Source organism: Ostreococcus lucimarinus, chromosome 9 (assembly GCF_000092065.1).
Source record: "Ostreococcus lucimarinus CCE9901 chromosome 9, complete sequence".
NCBI classification, from domain to species: Eukaryota; Viridiplantae; Chlorophyta; class Mamiellophyceae; order Mamiellales; family Bathycoccaceae; genus Ostreococcus; species Ostreococcus sp. 'lucimarinus'.
In genome coordinates, this window is record NC_009363.1 from 481109 (window position 1) to 499603 (window position 18495).

The following is an 18495-nucleotide window of genomic DNA, read 5'->3' on the forward strand; positions in this document are numbered from 1 at the left end:
GCCGGTGTTCGCGGCGGTGACGCGCGCGACGGTGACGGCGATGACGACGGCGAAGGCGCGGCGACGGGCGAGCGATCCCGCGGGCGCGGTGCGGAGGATCTTTGACGAACGACGCGCGAGACGGGCGGCGGCGACGATTCGGACGACGACGACGACGAACGCGGGACGAAGGACGAGCGAGCCGACGCCGGCGCGCGCGCGATTCGCACGCGCGTTGGATGGCGCTTTGGACGACGCTTTGGACGACGCGGAGGCGAGCGGAGGGGCGAGCGCGCGGGATGGGGACGACGACGCGAGCGACGGGGCGTACGGGTTGTTGCTTCGCGCGGCGCGAGACGAACGCGCGGCGAGAGACGCGTCGTTGCCCGAGGAGTACTCGTTGCAGGAGGTGCGAGACGGCGGCGCGGCGTGCGAAGATTTGGTCGCGCTGTCCGTCGCGTTCGAGCGCGAGGACGCGCGCGTCGGGTCGCTCGCCGGCGGTTTGGGGGGCGCGGTGGCGCACGTCTTGCGAACCGCCTCGGGCGAAGCCGTCGGGTACACGTTGACGTACGAAAACCGCGCCCCGGAGTGGGACCGCGCGCGCGCCGTCGTTCTTCCTCCGCGACTCGCGCACGTGTTCATTCGTCGAGATCACCGCATGCGAGGACTCGGAACGGGTTTGGTGAATTGGTGGCGACGTCGATTCGCGCTGCGATGCGCTTTTTTCGCCGTCGATTCGCCCAACGACTCGATGACGCGAACGTTGCTTCGCGTCGAATGCGCGCCGGCCACGACGCGTTCGGGTCACGGCGCGTCTAGTGTACATTACATAGCTCCAGTCGCGGCGTCTTCGTGAGCCGAGAGGTTTCACGAGCGCGCGGCGCGCGTTGTAAATTTCTATTCCAGCCGGGCGGGACCTCGGTCCGCCGTCGCGGCGATGTACTTACCAGTCTTTCTGCAGCGGTCGACGTCGTACCCACCGACGAGTTTCGCGCGAATACGATCGGGTAGCTTGAGCGACGCCTCGACGTCAGCCTTCGTCGCCCCGCGGCCGAGCAAGCGTTCCATGTGCTCGCGGCGCACGCCGTTTTCGAGCACGTCGCGCGTCTCCACGCCGCTCTCGTGACTGTCCCATCGAACGCGCTCTTGAAGTTCTTCGTGCATCGCGCGCAAGACGGCCTGCGCCAAGGCGAGCTGACCTTGCGTCTCGGTTATCTTGGATTTGAGGTCTTCGGCGTCGCAATCTTCCAAGTCGTCAAAGTACACGCCGCATTCGCGTACGTTGTACGATTCCCCGGTGACTTGGCTCGTGAGCGTCAAACCTTCGTGCAAGCGATCGATGAGATCGGCATCGACGACGCGACGCGTGAAACAGTCTTCGGGAATGACGCCGCACGATCCAACCTCGAGACCGCGACGTATTTCTTCTAGATGCGCGATTCGCAAGTGTAGCGCGGCGACGCGACGATCGCGTTCGGCGATCTTTCGCACCAAAGGTTCCGCCTCGCTTTGGAGCCCTCTGTATCGGCCGAACTCTTCCGCGAACTTCCCCTCCCCGCTCCACGCGAATTCGTACTTGGTCTTTCCCTTCTCGTACCCCTCGTCGCCCTCTTCTAATTTCCGCGGCGTCCACACCTCGGGATTCTTCCCGACGCTCGCCGCGCGCGTCCCGAGCGACCGCGCGCCTTCGGCCACGACTTCACACATCGCACTCGCGCACGCTTCCATCGCTGGATGTAACGGGTCGATCGTCAACGCTCCGTCCAACACTTCGCACGTCCCTCGACCGTCGTCATCTCTCGCGTTACCGAATCGCAGCTGCACCGCCGCGCCGCGTTCCGCCAACGTCCCGAGCTGTCGCTGCGCCACCTCTCGCGCGTCTACGATCTTCGTCAGCCTCGGTTCGATCGATCGCGTGAACCTCACGCCGTGAATTTCGATCAAGCACGTATCGCACGCGCGCGACACGCGCCCGTCGCCGTCCTCAACGCGCGTCAAGCGCGTCATGTGCCCGGTCGTCCCAGTCGTCGTCGCGCGCACGAGTTTCGAGCGTTTCGTGCGGTCGAAGCGGAACGCGATCGTCTTCGCTCGAACGGTGGCGTCGGCGGACGAGGTAAACATGACGCGCACGTCGTGCGCGACGTCGGTCATCGCGCGATGGCGCGCGCGCGAGTGCGGACGGCGTCAGCGTTCGCGTTTCGTTTTTTTCGAGCGTTTCTCGAGCGTTTCGACGCGCGACCGCGCGTCTCCGAAATGCGCGAAACACCCCCCCGCGTCTCCGCGTAGTTCGCGTCGCGCCCGACCGCACGCAGACGCGCGCGGTGGCGATGCGAGGCGGTACGCGTTACGTTGACTCCGTGCGCACGATCGCGCGTCTCGCGCGATGACGGCGCGCCATGACGCGCGCGCGCGAGCCGGTCGACGCCGCGTCGTCATCGTCGCGGTGTTGGCGGCCTGGGCGTGGGCGACCGCGGCGAGTGCGGCGCCGTTCGAGAACGCCGCGGCGCTCAAAGCAGCGGTGAACAATTGCCTCGCGGCGAGTCACACGGGTGATTGCGATTGCTCGAGCGCGTCTGTGGACTGTGGGGCGGCGGGGAGCGACGCGATGTCGCAGTGGGACACGAGTCTGGTTCCGGACATGAGCTACTTGTTCCACGACGCCCGTTCCTTCAATCAGTCCATCGGGAACTGGAATACGAGTCAAGTAACGAACATGGTTGGGATGTTCTTGTACGCCGCTGCTTTCAATCAGCCCATCGGGAACTGGGACACGAGTCAAGTGACTAACATGACTGACATGTTTGCGATCGCCCGTTCCTTTAACCAACCCATTGGTGACTGGAACACGAGCCAAGTCATGGACATGCGTTTTATGTTCGCTACTGCTTATGCTTTCGATAGTCCTATCCGCAACTGGGACATCAGCCAAGTGACGAACACGAGTTACATGTTCTATTCTATTGCTGCATCTTTCAATGTTTTCAACCAATCCGTCGAGAACTGGAACACGAGCCAAGTTATGGACATGCGTGGGATGTTCGGGAACGCACGTTACTTCAACAAGCCTATCGGCGGCTGGAACACGAGCCAGGTTACGGACATGCGTAACATGTTCGTTACCGCCTCTTCCTTCAACCAGCCCATCGGTGACTGGGACACGAGCCAGGTTACGGACATGCGTTACATGTTCGCTACCGCCTCTTCCTTCAACCAGCCCATCGGTGACTGGGACACGAGCCAGGTTACAGACATGCGTGGAATGTTGGGGTCTGTGTCCTTCAATCAGCCCATCGGGAACTGGAACACGAGCCAGGTTACAGACATGCGTACGATGTTCGCTACCGCCTCTTCCTTCAACGCGCCTATCGGTGACTGGAACACGAGCCAAGTTACAGACATGGGTAGAATGTTTTACGCAGCCTCTTCTTTTAACCGGTCTATTGGCGACTGGAACACGAGCCAAGTCACGGACATGCAGTCGATGTTTTACGCCTCTTCATTCGATCAACCCATCGGGAACTGGGACACAAGCCTAGTCACATACATGAATTCGATGTTCAACAGCGCAGTTTCCTTCAACCAGTCTATCGGTGGCTGGAACACGAGCCGAGTGGTGAGCATGCAGTCGATGTTCGCGAACGCATTTTCCTTCAACCAGCCCATCGGGAACTGGAACACGGGCCGAGTGGTGAGCATGCATTCCATGTTTGACAGCGCAGTTTATTTCAACCAGCCCATCGGGAACTGGAACACGGGCCGAGTGGTGAGCATGAATTCCATGTTTGACAGCGCAGGCTTTTTCAACCAGCCCATCGGGAACTGGGACACGAGCCAGGTTACAGACATGAATTCCATGTTTGATAGCGCAGGCTCTTTCAACCAGCCCATCGGGAACTGGAACACGAGCCAGGTTACAGACATGAATTCCATGTTTGATAGCGCAGGCTCTTTCAACCAGCCCATCGGTGACTGGGACACGAGCCAGGTTACAGACATGCATTGGATGTTCCAGGGTGCCTCTTCCTTCAACCAGCCTATTGGAGACTGGGATACGAGCCAAGTGGTGACCTCGTACTCATTTAGCGAAATGTTCAAGGACGCAACGGCGTGGCTATGCTCACACACACACAATACGTCGGATCCGATGCATTTTCAAAGATACTACGATGGTCCACCGTCTTTTTGGTTCGAGTCAGCGGCTGGAATCGGTGCAGTGTGCTTGTCTCCACCACCGCCAACCACACTACCGTGTGTATATGTCGCCGCCCCTCCGTTGACCGCAAGGTCGACTGGAACCGCGAGGTCGAGTGTCGCACTCTCGCTATATACGACAGTCATTATCATATACTTCCACGCCTGAAACTGAGACAGAAACTGAGACATCGCACATTCACAAATCCTACAAGGATATGATACCGTAGTCATAGTGGATATATACAGTGCTGCTCTCGCATTTCCAGTTCCTACCTGATGAATACTGGATTATGGGGTGATTTTCAAACAAGTGTAGAGTACTAGCCTCCATTTCTCGCTTGTTCTTGAAATACAACTTGAATTACAACTCGAGGCAAACTGAGGGCGTCGAGACATAATCGCCATCACCTGTCGCAGCGCGCGCGAAAATCTCTATCACGACGTCGGCGGCGGTGGCGGGCGTGAGTCCGCACGCCACGACGGGAACGACGATGATAGAAACGTCGTACACGCGCCGAATCGCCGACGCGAGAGTCTCACTGAGCGCCGAATCGACGCTTAAATTATGATACAGTCGGCATGTGGACACATGCGACGCGGTCAGCTCGGCTTCGCCTAAATACAGTGCGATTCGTGCCAAGATGTGCCCGTTGGTGAGCTCATCACTTTTCAAGACGGCTTGTTTGACGCTGATTGAACACTGGAGGAATCGCCCTGGGCGGCGAACGCTCGTCGATTCCATCACGTCGCAAGCCGAGTCGCCTCGCACAGACTCGCGCACGAGCGTTTCCTCGCCATCGAACGATTCTTCGTCGCCGAGAGGTCCTGTGCCGACGAGCAACGTGGGAGCGATCTCACCGATGGCGTTCTTTGGAAGATCGGTGACGGTGAGGTACGTCGTCGTCGGGCGCCATAGAAATCTTCGTCCACTCTGCGCGACGACGCGTTCGAAGGACGCCGACATCACGTTCGCTGGATGCACGCCCTCTGCTTCGTAGTCTGCGTTGTACTTCGCACTAGTGTAGAACGTCACCGCCAGCGCTCGTTCACCAAGTGGCGCACCCGTGATGTCTGCGACAGCGACGGCGCTCGCCATCGCGCGGTCGAGTTGGGCAACTATTCCGGGCACCAAGTCTAACGTTGTCGGCTCCATACCGATTTGCCCGGCCACGTACGCCAGGCCGTTCACACGAATCGACTGACCGTACGGCCCGATGCACGCGGGAGCCCACGACGACAGTGACTGCACGTGTAGTGATTTTCGTTCGTTACCGCCGTCGAGGATGAACAAGCAATCAATCTGAACCTTGGCGTCGCCGGGCAAGCACGTGGCGACGCACGCGCGGGCGCTGGGCGCGACGGGCGGCATGTATCTAGAATACACGCCATTAACCGTTGCGAACTGGCTCATATCATCTAGATAAACGTGCGTCATGGCGACATTACGCCACGCCTCAGTCGCCCCGTCCTCGCCGAGTTTTTCGGCGACGAGAGCGCGCATCGTCTGAAAAATAGCCTCCGCACACGTTTCGTGCGTCTCGCTCGCTGGATCTGCGGCGCGCAAAGACACCGAAAGTATCGAACCCACTAAGCCTATCGTGTGATGCACACGGCAGGTCGTACCTGTGACTGCAACGCAACCTTCGGTTTCGGCCGTGAACTCCAACGTCGCGGACGCCGTCGCCGACGCTCTCACGCGAGGCGCGTCGTCTTCGACCCAAATCACCCTCCCGGGCGCGATTTCATCCCCCTTCTCTTTGAGCACGACGTCAAACGCGTCGATGACCAAGTGACCGCTCGGCGCGAATCGATCTTCGCTCGTCTTCACCGTCCTCGTCTCCGTAATCGCCAAACTCGCGCGAGCGAACATCGGACAATCCACCACGAGCGTCTCAAACTCCCCGCCTTCGCCCGCGCAGTGCGACCCGTACTCATCTTCAACCCTAATCAGCGTCTCCCTCGCGTCCGCGATGGACATCCCCAAGTGTTTCCCCGGATCCAATCCCATCGCCGCCACCTTGACCAGACGCGCGTCGACGCCCTCCGCCTCCACCCGCCGTAAAACCTCTCGCTGTTCCACGCGCCACAGCGGCGCCAACGACGTCAGCCCCAGGCTCGCGCACACCGCTTCCACCCGCAACCGCTGATAATCGCTCAGTATCGCCCCCGAGCACACGCTATTCACATCCGGTCGCTCGCGTTTCGCCGCCGCCAACGCCGCGCGCAAATCCTCCACCTCGTCCCCCTCCTCTCCGTCCCCGTACTCCAGCCCCAGCGCCTTCGACCGCCCCGTGATCCGTCGGCGGTACACGTCCAACCCCGCGCACGCCGCGAACGCCCCCACGCACTCGTGCGCGACCGTCTGAAAGCAGTGCGAGTCCACCTCGCGCGTCGCCGCGTCCCTCGGGCACAGGTTGACGAGGCACGCCACCGTCGCGTCCGCGCGCCTCGACGTCTCGATCGCCGCCAAAACGCCGTCCTTGCCGCCGGACACGAGCGCCGCGCACGCGTACCGCCGCTCGGGCATCGCGACTCGCGACGCCGCGCGTCGACGCCGAGTGGCGTCGACGCCGCGCGACGTCGACGCCGCCTTATCCGCGCCGCACACGTCGACGCCGCGCGCGAGCGACGCGAACGCAGAGCGCGCGTGCGACGCGCGCGCTTCCGATGGCGATGACGACCGCGCGAGGGGCGACGGCGACGCGCGCGCGCGCGAGGGCGACGACGATCGGCGGAAAGAAGAGGGATGGCGAGACGACGCGCGCGCGAGGACGCGCGCGGACGCGCGCGCGCGCGGACGCGCGCGAGGCGCGCGAAAAAACGATGGGACGACGCGCGGCGATCGGCGTCGCGGCGATCGCGCTGCACGGAGGAAAACGGAACGCGGCGCGGGCGGAGGAGGAGGCGGCGGCGACGGGGACGGCGACGGCGACGCCGCGGGGGACGGCGAACGCGCTGGACGCGTACGAGATGGCGACCAGGAGCGGTGGGAACTCGAACACGGCGAAAGCGATCGTGAATAAGGGCGAGAAGAAGAGCAAGGTGAAGATTGAGGCGAAGGAGGCGTCGAGCGGGCCGCCGGGGGCGCTGCTCGGAGCGATTCCCGTCGTGCTCGGTCTCGGCGGATTCGCCGCGTTCAAATCGTTGAGCGGCGGGTCGTCGGCGGATGACGACGATGACGACGAGCCGATTCGTGCGCCGCCGAAGAAGCCGTCGTTGCCGAAATTTGAGGCGCCGAAGGTTGTGCCGCCGAAGTTTGACGCGCCCGAGATTGACGCGCCCAAATTTGAAGTTCCCAAGTTTGAGATGCCGAAGATTCCGGGCGTCGGCGGCAGTGGTTTGCCACCGGATGCGCCTCGCGCGGGCTTCCCATCGCGCGCGGATTCTTTCGCTGAGGAGGAGGAAGAACAAGAGGAAGAAGAGGAAGCCGTCGAAGACGAAGACAGAGAGGCGCGCAAAGCGCGCCGCGCAGCTGAACGAGCCGAGCGCGAAGCCGAGCGCGCCGCGCGGGATGCTGAGCGTGAAGCAGCTAAGGCGCAACGCGCCGCTGAGCGTGAAGCCGTCGAAGACGAAGACAGAGAGGCGCGCAAAGCGCGCCGCGCAGCTGAACGAGCCGAGCGCGAAGCCGAGCGCGCCGCGCGGGATGCTGAGCGTGAAGCAGCTGAGGCGCAACGCGCCGCTGAGCGTGAAGCCGCAGAAGCTGAACGAGCTCAGGCGAAGGAAGCCAAGGCGCGGGAGGCGGAACGCATCGAGCGCGATCGCAGCGCCGAAGAGAGAGACGCGGCTGAACGTAAGAAACGCGAAAAGCAGCTCATCGAACAGGAGCGCGAGCGTATCAAGGCCGAAAAGCGAGTCCGTGCGGAACAACAGCGCGCGGCCCGCGATGCGGAAAAGGCTGAGCGCCAAGCGGAAAGGGATGCGCGCGAAGCGGAGCGACAGGCTGAAAAGGAAGCTCGAGCCGCCGAGCGAGCGGATCGCAAGGCCGCAAACGCTCTCCTCAAGTCCAAGCCAAAGTCAGCGCCGGAACCCAAGGAAGCCAAGGAAGAGAAATCGTTCACGCAACTCTTTGCGAAAAAGAACGTCGAAGACAGCGAACCACCGGCCAAAACGCAAGTCATGAAAAAGGCGAAGCCCGAGCCGATTGCGCGAACTCAAGTCATGTCCAAGAGTGGGAAATCGTCTGGCGTGGCCGAATTGCCATCCAAATTCCCGAGCGTTGAGGATTTGGAAGGTTTAAGCAAGGAAGAAAAGCTTGCGATCGCCGATGAGGCCGACGCCTTCGCCGAACGCTTGGTTCGTAAGGCTGAAGCTGCGGAGAAATTCGCCAACGGTCCGGTCGTCGGCGTCCTCTTCTTCTTGAAGTCTGGCGCCATCAAGTCCGCTGAGCGTGCCGCCGAGGTCGCAGAGCTCGCCGAAGCGACCGCCGCGCAAGTTCGATCGGCGGCGGAGCGCGGCGATGGCATCTCTGGCGCCGTTATCGGCGCCATCGCCGCGACCGTTCTCGTCGGCGGTGGCGCCGCGTTGTTGGGCGGCTCGTTGTTGGGCGGCGATAACGCACCCTCCTCCGGACCCAAGGCTGTGGCCATCAAGAAAGCTGCGGCTCCCAAGGCATCGGCACCTATGTTCGCCGCGCCGCCTCAAGAGGCGCCCAAGCTTCGCGATTTGGAAGCTCTCGAAGCCATCGAGAAACTGAACAACGGCGAAGGCGACGCGTTGGACCTGTACGAACAGATGCGCCGCTAATACACATTATCTGTCGACCGCGACTGCGAGCAAAGGCGTACATATTCGTTCGATTTTGATACAAGACTATAACATTTCATTTTTTTTGCGGCCGTTTCGGTGAACGCGACGCTTTCGCGTCCTCCTTTTGCGCCAACTCCGCTCTTTTATCCACCGCGAAAGCCGCCATGATGGAATCTCCTAGGCCGTCCTCGAGTAAGAACTCGGTCAAATCAATACCACCGCTATCATCTAAATCGAACACACACCAGATACTTTCGACCATGCTGCGAACGTCTTGGATGTGCGCGACGTCGTCCTTGATGCCGAATGTTTTTATGAGCGCTCGCACGACTTCATCCTTCTCCAAAGTCCCCGAATCGTCCTCGTCCCAAAATTTAAACCACGCCCGTTTATCTGTGACGTGTGGTACATGTTTATACTCTCGCAACCTGGGCGGGTATTTCTTGGACACGAACTCCAACAAACCGTCGGCGCCGACTAACTGCGCCTTGCCCAGCGCGCCCGAACTCTCGGGGTCCCACCGCGCCCACAAGCTCCCTAAATCCTTGTCGATCTTCCTCCAATCCACCGGAATCTGTGCTCTTATCACCGTCAACACCTGTTCTTTGTCCAATTTCCCGTTCCCATCGACGTCGCAAAGCCTAAACCACTCGTTCGCGTCCTCCGTCGGAAAGGGCACGCCCCGCGCGCTCGCGAACGCCGTCCGACATATCGGACACACCGATCCGATGTGTTCGCACACCGCTCGCGCGCACCGCTCGTGTAAAAAATGTTTACACGTGCGCGCGCCGCTTTCGTCCACGAACACCGCCGTGCGTTCCTTGCACAGCGGTTCGAAGCACGCGCCGCACTCTTGATGATCCTCGCTCACGTGCAGTCCCCCCCGCGCGCTCCCTTCGTCGTCGCTCGTCCCGCACCACACGTCATCCGTCGACCGTCGCGATCGACGCCGTTCGTTCTCGCGCTCCAACACCGCCGTCGTCGCGTCGGCGTTCTTGCGATGCAAGTAATCGTTCGGAGGTTCGTACACCCCCGGGATCGCCGGCGCGAAGTGCTGCGCGATCTGCCGCTTGTTGCTGTTCGCCGTGTGCGTGGGCAGGCGCAGCGCGGCGCCCATGCGCGCGTCGCGTCGCGTCGCGTCGCGTCGCGTCGCGTCGCGTCGCGGTGTGGCGCCGTCGATCCTCCGTCCCATCCATTCCACCATCCGACGCGCGTCGCGTCGCGTCGTCGCCGCACTTCGCGACGCCGCACTTCGCGCCGCGTCGCCCGCGATCGCCGCGTCGACGATCGATCGCGCGCGAAGCGCCCGAGCGAGCGAGGCGGCACCGCGCGCCGAGGCGACGCCGCGCGCGCGCGCGGGACGATGAGTCTTCGCCCGGGGTCCAAGGCGAGCGAACGGAAGAAGGGCTTCAAGAAAGCCATCGACGCCGATGAGGCGCGACGGAAGCGCGAAGGTGCGCGGGGTGACGCGCGCGAGCGATGACGCGCGCGGACGGGCGCGGAGACGGCGCGCGGGCGCGAAGCGAGGGAGATTAAGTCGCGGTGGGATGATCTGGCGGCACGAAAACGGTGGACGCGCGCGCGCGCAGCGCGCGCGCGAGGCGACGGCGACGCGGAGACGACGAAGGACTGACGATGCACGCGCGCGCGCGGTGGTCGGCGAACGCAGATAACATGATTCAGATTCGTAAGGATAAGCGCGAGGAGGCGATGATGAAGAAGCGAAGGTGCGCGCGAGACGACGACGCGCGCGAGGCGGAAAACGCGAACGCGCGGTGATTCATCGGACGGTGACTGACGAAGTGGGTTTATGATGACGCAGGGACGGTGCGACTGGAAGCGTGGCGTCGGATTCGACGGCGATGACGGGTTCGCCGGGCGGGGGATCGGTGCAGAGCAAGCTCGCGCAGTTGCCGCAAATGCTTGAAGCGCTGAAGAACCCGGATCCGAACGTGCAACTCGAGGCAACGATTGCGTTTCGTAAACTTCTTTCCATCGAGCGATCGCCGCCGATCGATCAGGTGATTGAGACCGGCGCGACGCCGTTTTTCGTCGAGTTTTTAAAGCGTACCGATGTTCCAAAGTTGCAGTTTGAAGCCGCGTGGGCGCTGACGAACATCGCCTCTGGTACGAGCGAGCACACGGCGATCGTGATCGATCATGGGGCTGTGCCCATCTTTATCGCGCTGTTGGGTTCAGACAACCCCGACGTGCGCGAGCAAGCGGTTTGGGCGCTCGGGAACATCGCGGGCGACAGTCCGCGGTGCCGCGACTTGGTGTTGCACGCCAACGCGTTGCATCCGCTCCTCGCGCAACTCAACGCCGAAGCGAAGATCCAGATGCTTCGTAACGCGACGTGGACTTTGTCGAACTTTTGCCGCGGTAAACCTCAGCCTGACTTTAGCGCGTTGCGAGCGGCGCTTCCGGCGCTCGCTCGCTTGGTGCACTCGAACGACGAGGAGGTGCTCACTGATGCGTGCTGGGCGCTCTCGTACCTTAGCGACGGTACGAACGACAAGATCCAGGCCGTTATCGAGGCTGGAGTGTGCCGACGTCTCGTGGAGCTCTTGGCGAGCAACCATCCGAGCGTGTTGATTCCGGCGCTTCGAACGGTTGGTAACATCGTGACCGGCGACGACTATCAGACTCAAATCATCATCAACTGCCACGCTCTGAAGGCGTTGCTCGGATTATTGGCGGGAGACTACAAGAAGAGCATTAAAAAGGAAGCGTGCTGGACGATCTCGAACATCACCGCCGGTAACAAGGACCAAATCCAAAGCATCATTGACGAGCAAATGGTGCCGCCGTTGGTCGAGTTGCTCGCCAACGCCGAATTCGATATTAAGAAGGAGGCGGCCTGGGCGATTTCTAACGCCACGAGCGGTGGTACGCATCAACAGATCAAGTATCTCGTCAGCCAAGGGTGCATCAAGCCGCTGTGTGATCTCATCAACTGCAGCGACGCGCGCATCGTCACCGTCGCGCTCGAGGGGTTGGAGAACATTTTAAAAGTCGGCGAGGCTGATCGCGGCGACAACATGGAAGCCCCGAACGTTTTCGCGCAATACATCGACGAAGCCGAGGGGTTGGAGAAGATCGAATCGTTACAGAATCACACCAACGACGACATTTACCAAAAGGCGATGCGTCTTTTGGAGACGTATTTCGGTTTAGAGGACGACGACGCGCAAAACCTCATGCCCGAGGTCCAGGGCGACCAGTTCGCCTTCGGCGCCGGCGCGCCCACGGGCGGGTTCAACTTTTAGACTTTTTTCGCGCGATGGATGAAACGACTTTTTTCGCGCGATGGATGAAACGACGACGACGACGACGACGACGACGACGACGACGATCACTAGCTCTTGAAATCAACGCAAATATTCACCCGCGTCGCCGCGCCACCTGGAGTTTCATAACGTCACCCAACAGCCGCGCTCGCGTCGCCACACGCGCGCGCGCCATGCGCCCGATCGCGCGATCGCGCGCCCGCGCGCGCGAAACACTTCGCGGCGCGTGGTTCCGGCTCGCGATCTGCGCCGCCTGCGCCCTCGCGCGCGCGAAATCCGCGCGAGGGCACGACGATGACGCATCGGGACGCGGCGCGCCCGCGTGGGTGTTGACGACGCTCACCGACGTTCGAGCGCGCGCGAGCGTCGACGGTGGCTACGCGCCCGAGGTGACGTTCACGCTCGATGCGTTCGGGACGTCGCACGACGTGCGCGTGGCGGTGAACGAGGAATTGACGTCGGGAGGGTGCGCGGCGAAACGGCGACTGGGCGCGAGCGACGCCGACTCGAGACGCCGACGCGAGGAGGGTCGGAGAAAACGCGAGGGAGGGCGGCGCGCGCGCGAGCTTTCGTCGGAGACGTCGAGCGCGCGCGCGCACGTGGAGACGATCGGGGAGAGCGATTTCGAGGTGATACCGATGGGGGCGTTCGGCGCGCGCGGCGCGGCGCGATGCCAGTATTTGGGCGCGACGACGAACGCGACGGTGAGAACCGCGGCGGCGTGCGCGCTGTGCGATGGGTTCGTCAAAGGGCAGATACGCTCGCGAAATGTGACGATCGCGTTCGAACAGGCGAGCGAGGCGGCGGCGGCGGCGTACTTGGCTTCGCGGACGATGCCGAGCGGGCGACACGCGCTCGAATACGTCGTGCTCAACGTGAGCACCGTGCACGCGCACGAGGGGGGTAAGATTGACGAACCACGCATTATGGGGCCGGAAAGGCTCACGTACTTGGACGTTAATGGAAACGCGATGAGCATCGAGGAGGTTGAGCGGCAGGCGAAGGAGGCAAAGGAACCGGAAGACGCTGACCGCCGCCGAAAGCTTTTGCAAAGCTCGCAGCGATACATCGAACTCGTCGTCGTCAACGACTACGCGCGGTGTCAAATGTTTAACGGTGACGCGGATGCGTTAGAGGCGGACACGCTCTACGTCGTGAATGTCGTAAATTCGCTGTACGAAAACGCATTCTCGCCGCCGATCAAAATAATCCTGAAGGACGTCGTATCGTTCACGGGTGGAGATCCGTACGAGCTCACGTGGCTTTCTGGCTCCGAGGAGGCCGCGGAAGAAATAATTGACGACATTAACGCGTGGCGGCGGGCGAATATAGGCTCCATCGCGGCGCACGACATGATGCACTTGTTCTCAGGGCTCGATTTCTATGGCGTCGGCGACGAACCTGGTGAGAGTTCGCCTCACGTTATTGGCTTAGCGTCGCAGTACGCCGACTTCGGGTACAGCGGCGCTTGCGTGCAGTCAAAATACTGCTCACAACTGCCCCCGGGAGTGTCGTCGGGTAGCGCTATGCTCACCGAGGGGGGCTGTTACGTTATATCTGGGCTGAAGTACTGCTGCTTCACCGCTGTGCAAGTCGCGGCGATCTCGATGGTTTGGAAAGCCAGCTCGCAACGAGACGCCATCACCGTCGCGCACGAAATCGGTCACCAACTCGGCTTCTCGCACGATCACGTTGATTACGACTCGTGTCCGCAGTACGGCCAGATCATGGCAGTATACGCTAACTGGGAACTCGAGGTCGATTGGAGCACGTGCTCGAAGACGGAATACGCTGCAAAAATCGGCGATATTTATCACGAATGTTTACTCGAGACGGAAACCGCGAGCACGTCGGTGTGCGGAAACGGGATCGTCGAGCCTGGGGAGCAGTGCGATTGTCCGGACAAAAACTGCACGTGTTACGATCACTGCTGCAATGCAGAGACGTGTCAGCTTTTGACGAACGCCACGTGTTCCGCGGTTGATGGTTGCTGCGACGCTTCGACGTGCACGGTTGCCGCGTCGGGCACGGTTTGTCGCGCGTCGCTCGGCTCGTGCGACACCGCGGAAACGTGTGATGGAACATCGAAATCGTGTCCTGTGGACACGATCACGGCTTATGGAACCGCCTGCACGGACGCGAACGGTGATGTAGGCGCTTGTTGGGCAAACGAGTGCCGCAATCGAGATTGGAAGTGTCAGGATTTAAGTGCGAACACGTACGGCGGCGTGCGAACGTCCACCGCGCGATGTCCGGCAACGGCGTACGCGCCCGCGCAAATCGCGGGCTCGTCGACCGCGTGCTCGAGTGGCGAAGGAGCTCAACCGTGGTATTGCTTCTCGGACGCCACGTCATGCTACGCTGGCTTGTACGCTGGCTTTACTACGATAAACGCGTCGCTCGGCTTTCCCTGCGGCGCCGCGACTGCGGGAGTGCACTCGAACGTGTGCGATGGTTTGGGTTCGTGTGTGGCGCTGTCGTCGGTGATGCCGACGTACACTTCACCTTTGCCGACGTTGTCGCAACAACGCGAGCGAGACTGCGCCGCCTATCCAACGCCGACGGGGTACGTGCATCCCGTCGTCACGCCGCCTTCCTCGACGCCTGTTCCGTCGTCGACGCCGCCGACGACGCCGCCGTCGACGCCGTCGAGCGCGCCGATTCGAACTATTTCAACGCTGCTGTATATGTTGACGCTGACGCTCTGCCTGTCGCTCTCTTAGAATGCTCTAGAATCGTAATGTAATTTACAAACTTTCGCGCGAACGAGACGCTACGCCCTCTTGACGCTCACGCTGAGCGCGTCCTTTTTCGGCCCGCCCTCTTCGCCCTTCCACACCTGCTCATACTCAAACATCGCCTCCAATAAATGCGTGTCGTACCGACCCGCGCTCGAATCGACGTACTCTAAATACCCCGGCGCGCCCGGATACACGACGTTATCCGCGACGACGATCGTCCCCCGACGAACCACGCCCGCGTCTTCGTACAACTTCAAATCCGGCAAATACCGCTCCTTCGCGTGATCGAGAAACAACACATCCGCGCCCTCCGTCGTCCCGACCCCCTTCACGCTCTCCACGAACGCGCGCGCGTCCCCCACCGCCTCCGATCCCGCCGCCGTCAGCACTCGCACCCGATCGTCCAGCCCCGCGTACGCGAGCGCCCATCGCGCCACCTCCGCGTGTCGCGCCTCGTACTCGACGCACAGCATCCTCGCCCTCGCGCTCTTAAACCGCATCGCCGTCGCGATCGCGCTGTACCCCAAAAACGTCCCGATCTCCACGCAGCACTCCAGCTTCGGCGCGCGATCGAGCTCGCGTCCCAGCAGCGCCGCCTTCGCCCGTCCCAGCGCGTACGTCGGGTACCGCGCGAAGAACGCGTCGTACGCCTCGAGGATCGACGCCCCGTCGCCGCGCGTCGCGCGCCGCTCCAGGTACGGAATCACGTCCCGAGGTTCGCGATACGGCCACCGCGCGTAAAACGTCGCCGCGTCGTCGTCGTCGTCGTCGTCGCGCGCGTCCGCGTCGCGTCGCGTCGTGGACGTGAGCGCGAGCGTCAGCGTCGTCATCATCGCCGCGCGTCGATTCGTCGTCGCCGGCGTTCGAGTCGTCGCGCGCGGGACGCGCGCGGACGCGCGCACCGCCGGCGTCGCGCGCATCGCGGGCGGCGCGCGTCGCGATGCGTCGCGACGCGTCGTCGCGTCGTCGTCGGCGGCGGTGTCGCCCGCACGCCCGGGTGTTTCGGTCACGCCCGGGTGTTTCGACCGGTCGGTCGCCGCGTTCCAGCGTGGCGACGGCCGATCGCGCGAGACCGCGACGCGCGCGCGCGACGCGCCGAGGCGCGCGCGACGCGAGCGACGGGCACCGCGATCGAGAGCGCGCGGACGGCGTCTCGACCGCGTCGCGCGACGCGACGACGTCGAGCGACGACGATGATGAAGACGATCGAGACGACGAAGACGCATCGGCGATCGGCGCGCGGCGTCGAACGACGGCGCGGGACGACGACGCGCGCGGAAGGACGCGCGGGACGACGACGGCGCGACGATGCGTCGAACGAACGTCGTCGTCGCGGGCTCGGGGCGATGCGCGCGCGGGACGAAGGACGGAGGGACGAAGCGCGCGGGGACCGGGACGGCGAGCGGCTTCGGGAGAGCGGCGCGGTCGCGTTGGCGATCGCGTTCGGGTTGGGATTCGCGAGCCCGAGCGCGAGGGCGGTGTGGCCGTTTCGGACGGTGCGAGCGACGACGTCGGAGGTGTCGGAGAGCGAACATCGGTCGGTGGTGGAGATGTTCGCCGAGGCGTTCGAGGAAGCCGAAGCGGCGGTCGAAGCCGAAGTCGTCGAAGTCGTCGAAGACGTCGTCGCGAAGCGAGACGGCGCGGCGGTCGGGGCGGTTCTGGTTCCGGCCGCGTGCGTCGTCGCCGTCGCGGCGCTCGCGTGCGTGACGTATGCACAGCGGTACGCGTTAATGTTGTGGGCGACGAAGGCGTTGGATCAGTGGGAGGCGAACGATCCAAACTTTCCGAGCAAGCAGCTGCGATGGCAACAACTCTTGGACGAGGAGGTGAGCAAGAGGGAGGCTTTGAACGAGGAATGGCTCGAGCGATTACAGGCGGAAAAGGCGAAAACCAAAGCGAACGCGGATGAGATGCAACAGCGCATCGAAGAAGAACGCGCGCTCGCGCTGGACATGCGCGCGAACGCGACGGCTCTGGAAACCGAGTTCAGAGCGCTCATCGACGAACAACGCGCCGCCTCTGGGGCGCGCGAAGAAGAGTTACACGGACGCATCGTCGAGGAACAGGCCAAGTTCGCGAGTCTTTCCGCGGAGGCTGGATCTCTCCGCGAGCAAATCAGTTCGCTCGAGGCGCAGTTGACGAGGAAGTCGGATTCATCAAACGACTTGAAAGAAGAGCTACTCTCGGCGCGACGGGCTGAAGAAGTCGTCAAATCCGAACTCGCCGGCGTGTGTGCGGCGAAGGATGCGCTCGCGCGACAGCTCGACGAAGTGCGTACGAATCTCACGTGGGAAACTTCGAAGGCGAGCGAGCTCGAGGAACAGCTCAGCGCGCTCAAGTCTGAGCTCGCCAGCGCTCGCGACGCGAGGGCCGAACTTGAGCGAGAGCTCGAAGGCGCCCGCGCTAACCTCGCCGTTGAGTCGTCGAACGAGCACGAGCTCGAAGAACAGCTCAGTGCGCTCAAGTCTGAGCTCGCCAGCGCTCGCGACGCGAGGGTCGAACTTGAGCGAGAGCTCGAAGGCGCCCGCGCTAACCTCGCCGTTGAGTCGTCGAACGAGCACGAGCTCGAAGAACAGCTCAGTGCGCTCAAGTCTGAGCTCGCCAGCGCTCGCGACGCGAGGGTCGAACTTGAGCGAGAGCTCGACGCCATGCGCGACGGATTTGAAGCACAACTCGAGGCGCAGAAAGGCGCTGGCGCCGATATGAAACTCGAATCAGAGCGTCTCGAGGAACTGGTCGCGAAATTGAAGAACGAAATCGAGGCGAACAGTGTGCTTCGCGAGCGAATGCAAACCGAAAAGCAAGCGGAAGACTCCTACGTGACGGCCCTCAACGAGGAGATTGAGGCTTTGCGCTTGGAGTTGCACGCGGCGCAAGCGCACGCGGCGCAAGCGCTCGGGCAGTACGCTGAACTTGATTCTGCGCTACCAAAGATCATCGACGCAGTCGACCGCTTGCGCAGTCTTACGAGCATGGTAAACGAAGATAGCCCGATCGTAGAGCACACGTTCAGCGTCGCCGACGTACCACCACCGCAGCCGAACGAGTTCCTCGTCATCGTCGGTTCATGGAATGACTGGGATCTCGCCACGGGCGTCGCGATGTCGTACGACCCCGATGGCAGCTGGAAAGCGCTTGTTGAGCTTCAGTCTGACATCGTGTACGAGTATAAGGTTTGTGTTTGTTCGGGGTCCGATGAAGAGCGCGTGCCCCAGGCCTGGCAATCCGGCGCAAACTCGGCGTTTGCGATCGCCTCCTCGTTGATCAACGAACAAGGTTTAGCGCCTAAGGCGACGGTGATGAGTCACTGGGTCGCAGATCCTGCGAACGCGCCAATTATGATGTTCGGTCCCGACGGCGAAAAGTTCACGTTGAGCTCCACTCAACTCATGACCGATCTTCCTGCTAACTTAATCACGGACACGCTCGAGGATCTGTCGCACGTCATCTCCGAGGTGACGAGGGGAATCGACAACGACATCCTCAATACCAAGCAGCACGCGGCGACGGCTTCGCGTTAAACGAGTACTACTATCACATGTAAT

The 18495-nt window shown here is 62.2% G+C and overlaps 11 protein-coding genes across 11 annotated transcripts; 6 read left to right on the forward strand and 5 right to left on the reverse strand.

Annotated features, from left to right (window-relative positions):
* Positions 1-40: 40 nt before the first annotated feature.
* On the forward strand, positions 41-835 carry OSTLU_33599 (predicted protein; the record flags this gene model as incomplete). Its single annotated transcript, XM_001419574.1, has 1 exon — positions 41-835. One exon carries the CDS (start codon positions 41-43, stop codon positions 833-835), a length of 795 nt encoding a protein of 264 aa, XP_001419611.1.
* Positions 836-876: 41 nt separating this feature from the next.
* OSTLU_33600 (predicted protein) lies at positions 877-2130 on the reverse strand (the record flags this gene model as incomplete). The annotated part of the gene is made up of 1 exon (XM_001419783.1): positions 877-2130. One exon carries the CDS (start codon positions 2128-2130, stop codon positions 877-879), a length of 1254 nt encoding a protein of 417 aa, XP_001419820.1.
* A 679-nt stretch (positions 2131-2809) lies between these two features.
* OSTLU_46561 (predicted protein) lies at positions 2810-4551 on the forward strand. Its single transcript, XM_001419575.1, has one exon. The coding sequence runs from the start codon at positions 2837-2839 to the stop codon at positions 4337-4339; it is 1503 nt and encodes a 500-aa protein (XP_001419612.1). The 5' UTR covers positions 2810-2836; the 3' UTR covers positions 4340-4551.
* A 901-nt stretch (positions 4552-5452) lies between these two features.
* On the reverse strand, positions 5453-5674 carry OSTLU_34854 (predicted protein; the record flags this gene model as incomplete). Its single annotated transcript, XM_001419784.1, has 1 exon — positions 5453-5674. A coding segment is annotated over one exon (222 nt), but the record flags the coding sequence as incomplete, so codon positions are not given.
* A 285-nt stretch (positions 5675-5959) lies between these two features.
* OSTLU_6853 (predicted protein) lies at positions 5960-6604 on the reverse strand (the record flags this gene model as incomplete). Its single annotated transcript, XM_001419785.1, has 1 exon — positions 5960-6604. A coding segment is annotated over one exon (645 nt), but the record flags the coding sequence as incomplete, so codon positions are not given.
* A 539-nt stretch (positions 6605-7143) lies between these two features.
* On the forward strand, positions 7144-8916 carry OSTLU_33603 (predicted protein; the record flags this gene model as incomplete). Its single annotated transcript, XM_001419576.1, has 1 exon — positions 7144-8916. One exon carries the CDS (start codon positions 7144-7146, stop codon positions 8914-8916), a length of 1773 nt encoding a protein of 590 aa, XP_001419613.1.
* Positions 8917-8992: 76 nt separating this feature from the next.
* OSTLU_33604 (predicted protein) lies at positions 8993-10036 on the reverse strand (the record flags this gene model as incomplete). The annotated part of the gene is made up of 1 exon (XM_001419786.1): positions 8993-10036. One exon carries the CDS (start codon positions 10034-10036, stop codon positions 8993-8995), a length of 1044 nt encoding a protein of 347 aa, XP_001419823.1.
* A 246-nt stretch (positions 10037-10282) lies between these two features.
* On the forward strand, positions 10283-12299 carry OSTLU_46552 (predicted protein; the record flags this gene model as incomplete). The annotated part of the gene is made up of 3 exons (XM_001419577.1): positions 10283-10373; positions 10589-10646; positions 10760-12299. The coding sequence occupies 3 exons, from the start codon at positions 10283-10285 to the stop codon at positions 12186-12188; spliced, it is 1578 nt and encodes a 525-aa protein (XP_001419614.1). The 3' UTR covers positions 12189-12299.
* Positions 12300-14092: 1793 nt separating this feature from the next.
* Positions 14093-14410, forward strand: OSTLU_8924 (predicted protein; the record flags this gene model as incomplete). The annotated part of the gene is made up of 1 exon (XM_001419578.1): positions 14093-14410. A coding segment is annotated over one exon (318 nt), but the record flags the coding sequence as incomplete, so codon positions are not given.
* A 620-nt stretch (positions 14411-15030) lies between these two features.
* Positions 15031-15495, reverse strand: OSTLU_8287 (predicted protein; the record flags this gene model as incomplete). Its single annotated transcript, XM_001419787.1, has 1 exon — positions 15031-15495. A coding segment is annotated over one exon (465 nt), but the record flags the coding sequence as incomplete, so codon positions are not given.
* A 1005-nt stretch (positions 15496-16500) lies between these two features.
* On the forward strand, positions 16501-18471 carry OSTLU_33608 (predicted protein; the record flags this gene model as incomplete). The annotated part of the gene is made up of 1 exon (XM_001419579.1): positions 16501-18471. One exon carries the CDS (start codon positions 16501-16503, stop codon positions 18469-18471), a length of 1971 nt encoding a protein of 656 aa, XP_001419616.1.
* Between the last annotated feature and the right edge of the window lie 24 nt (positions 18472-18495).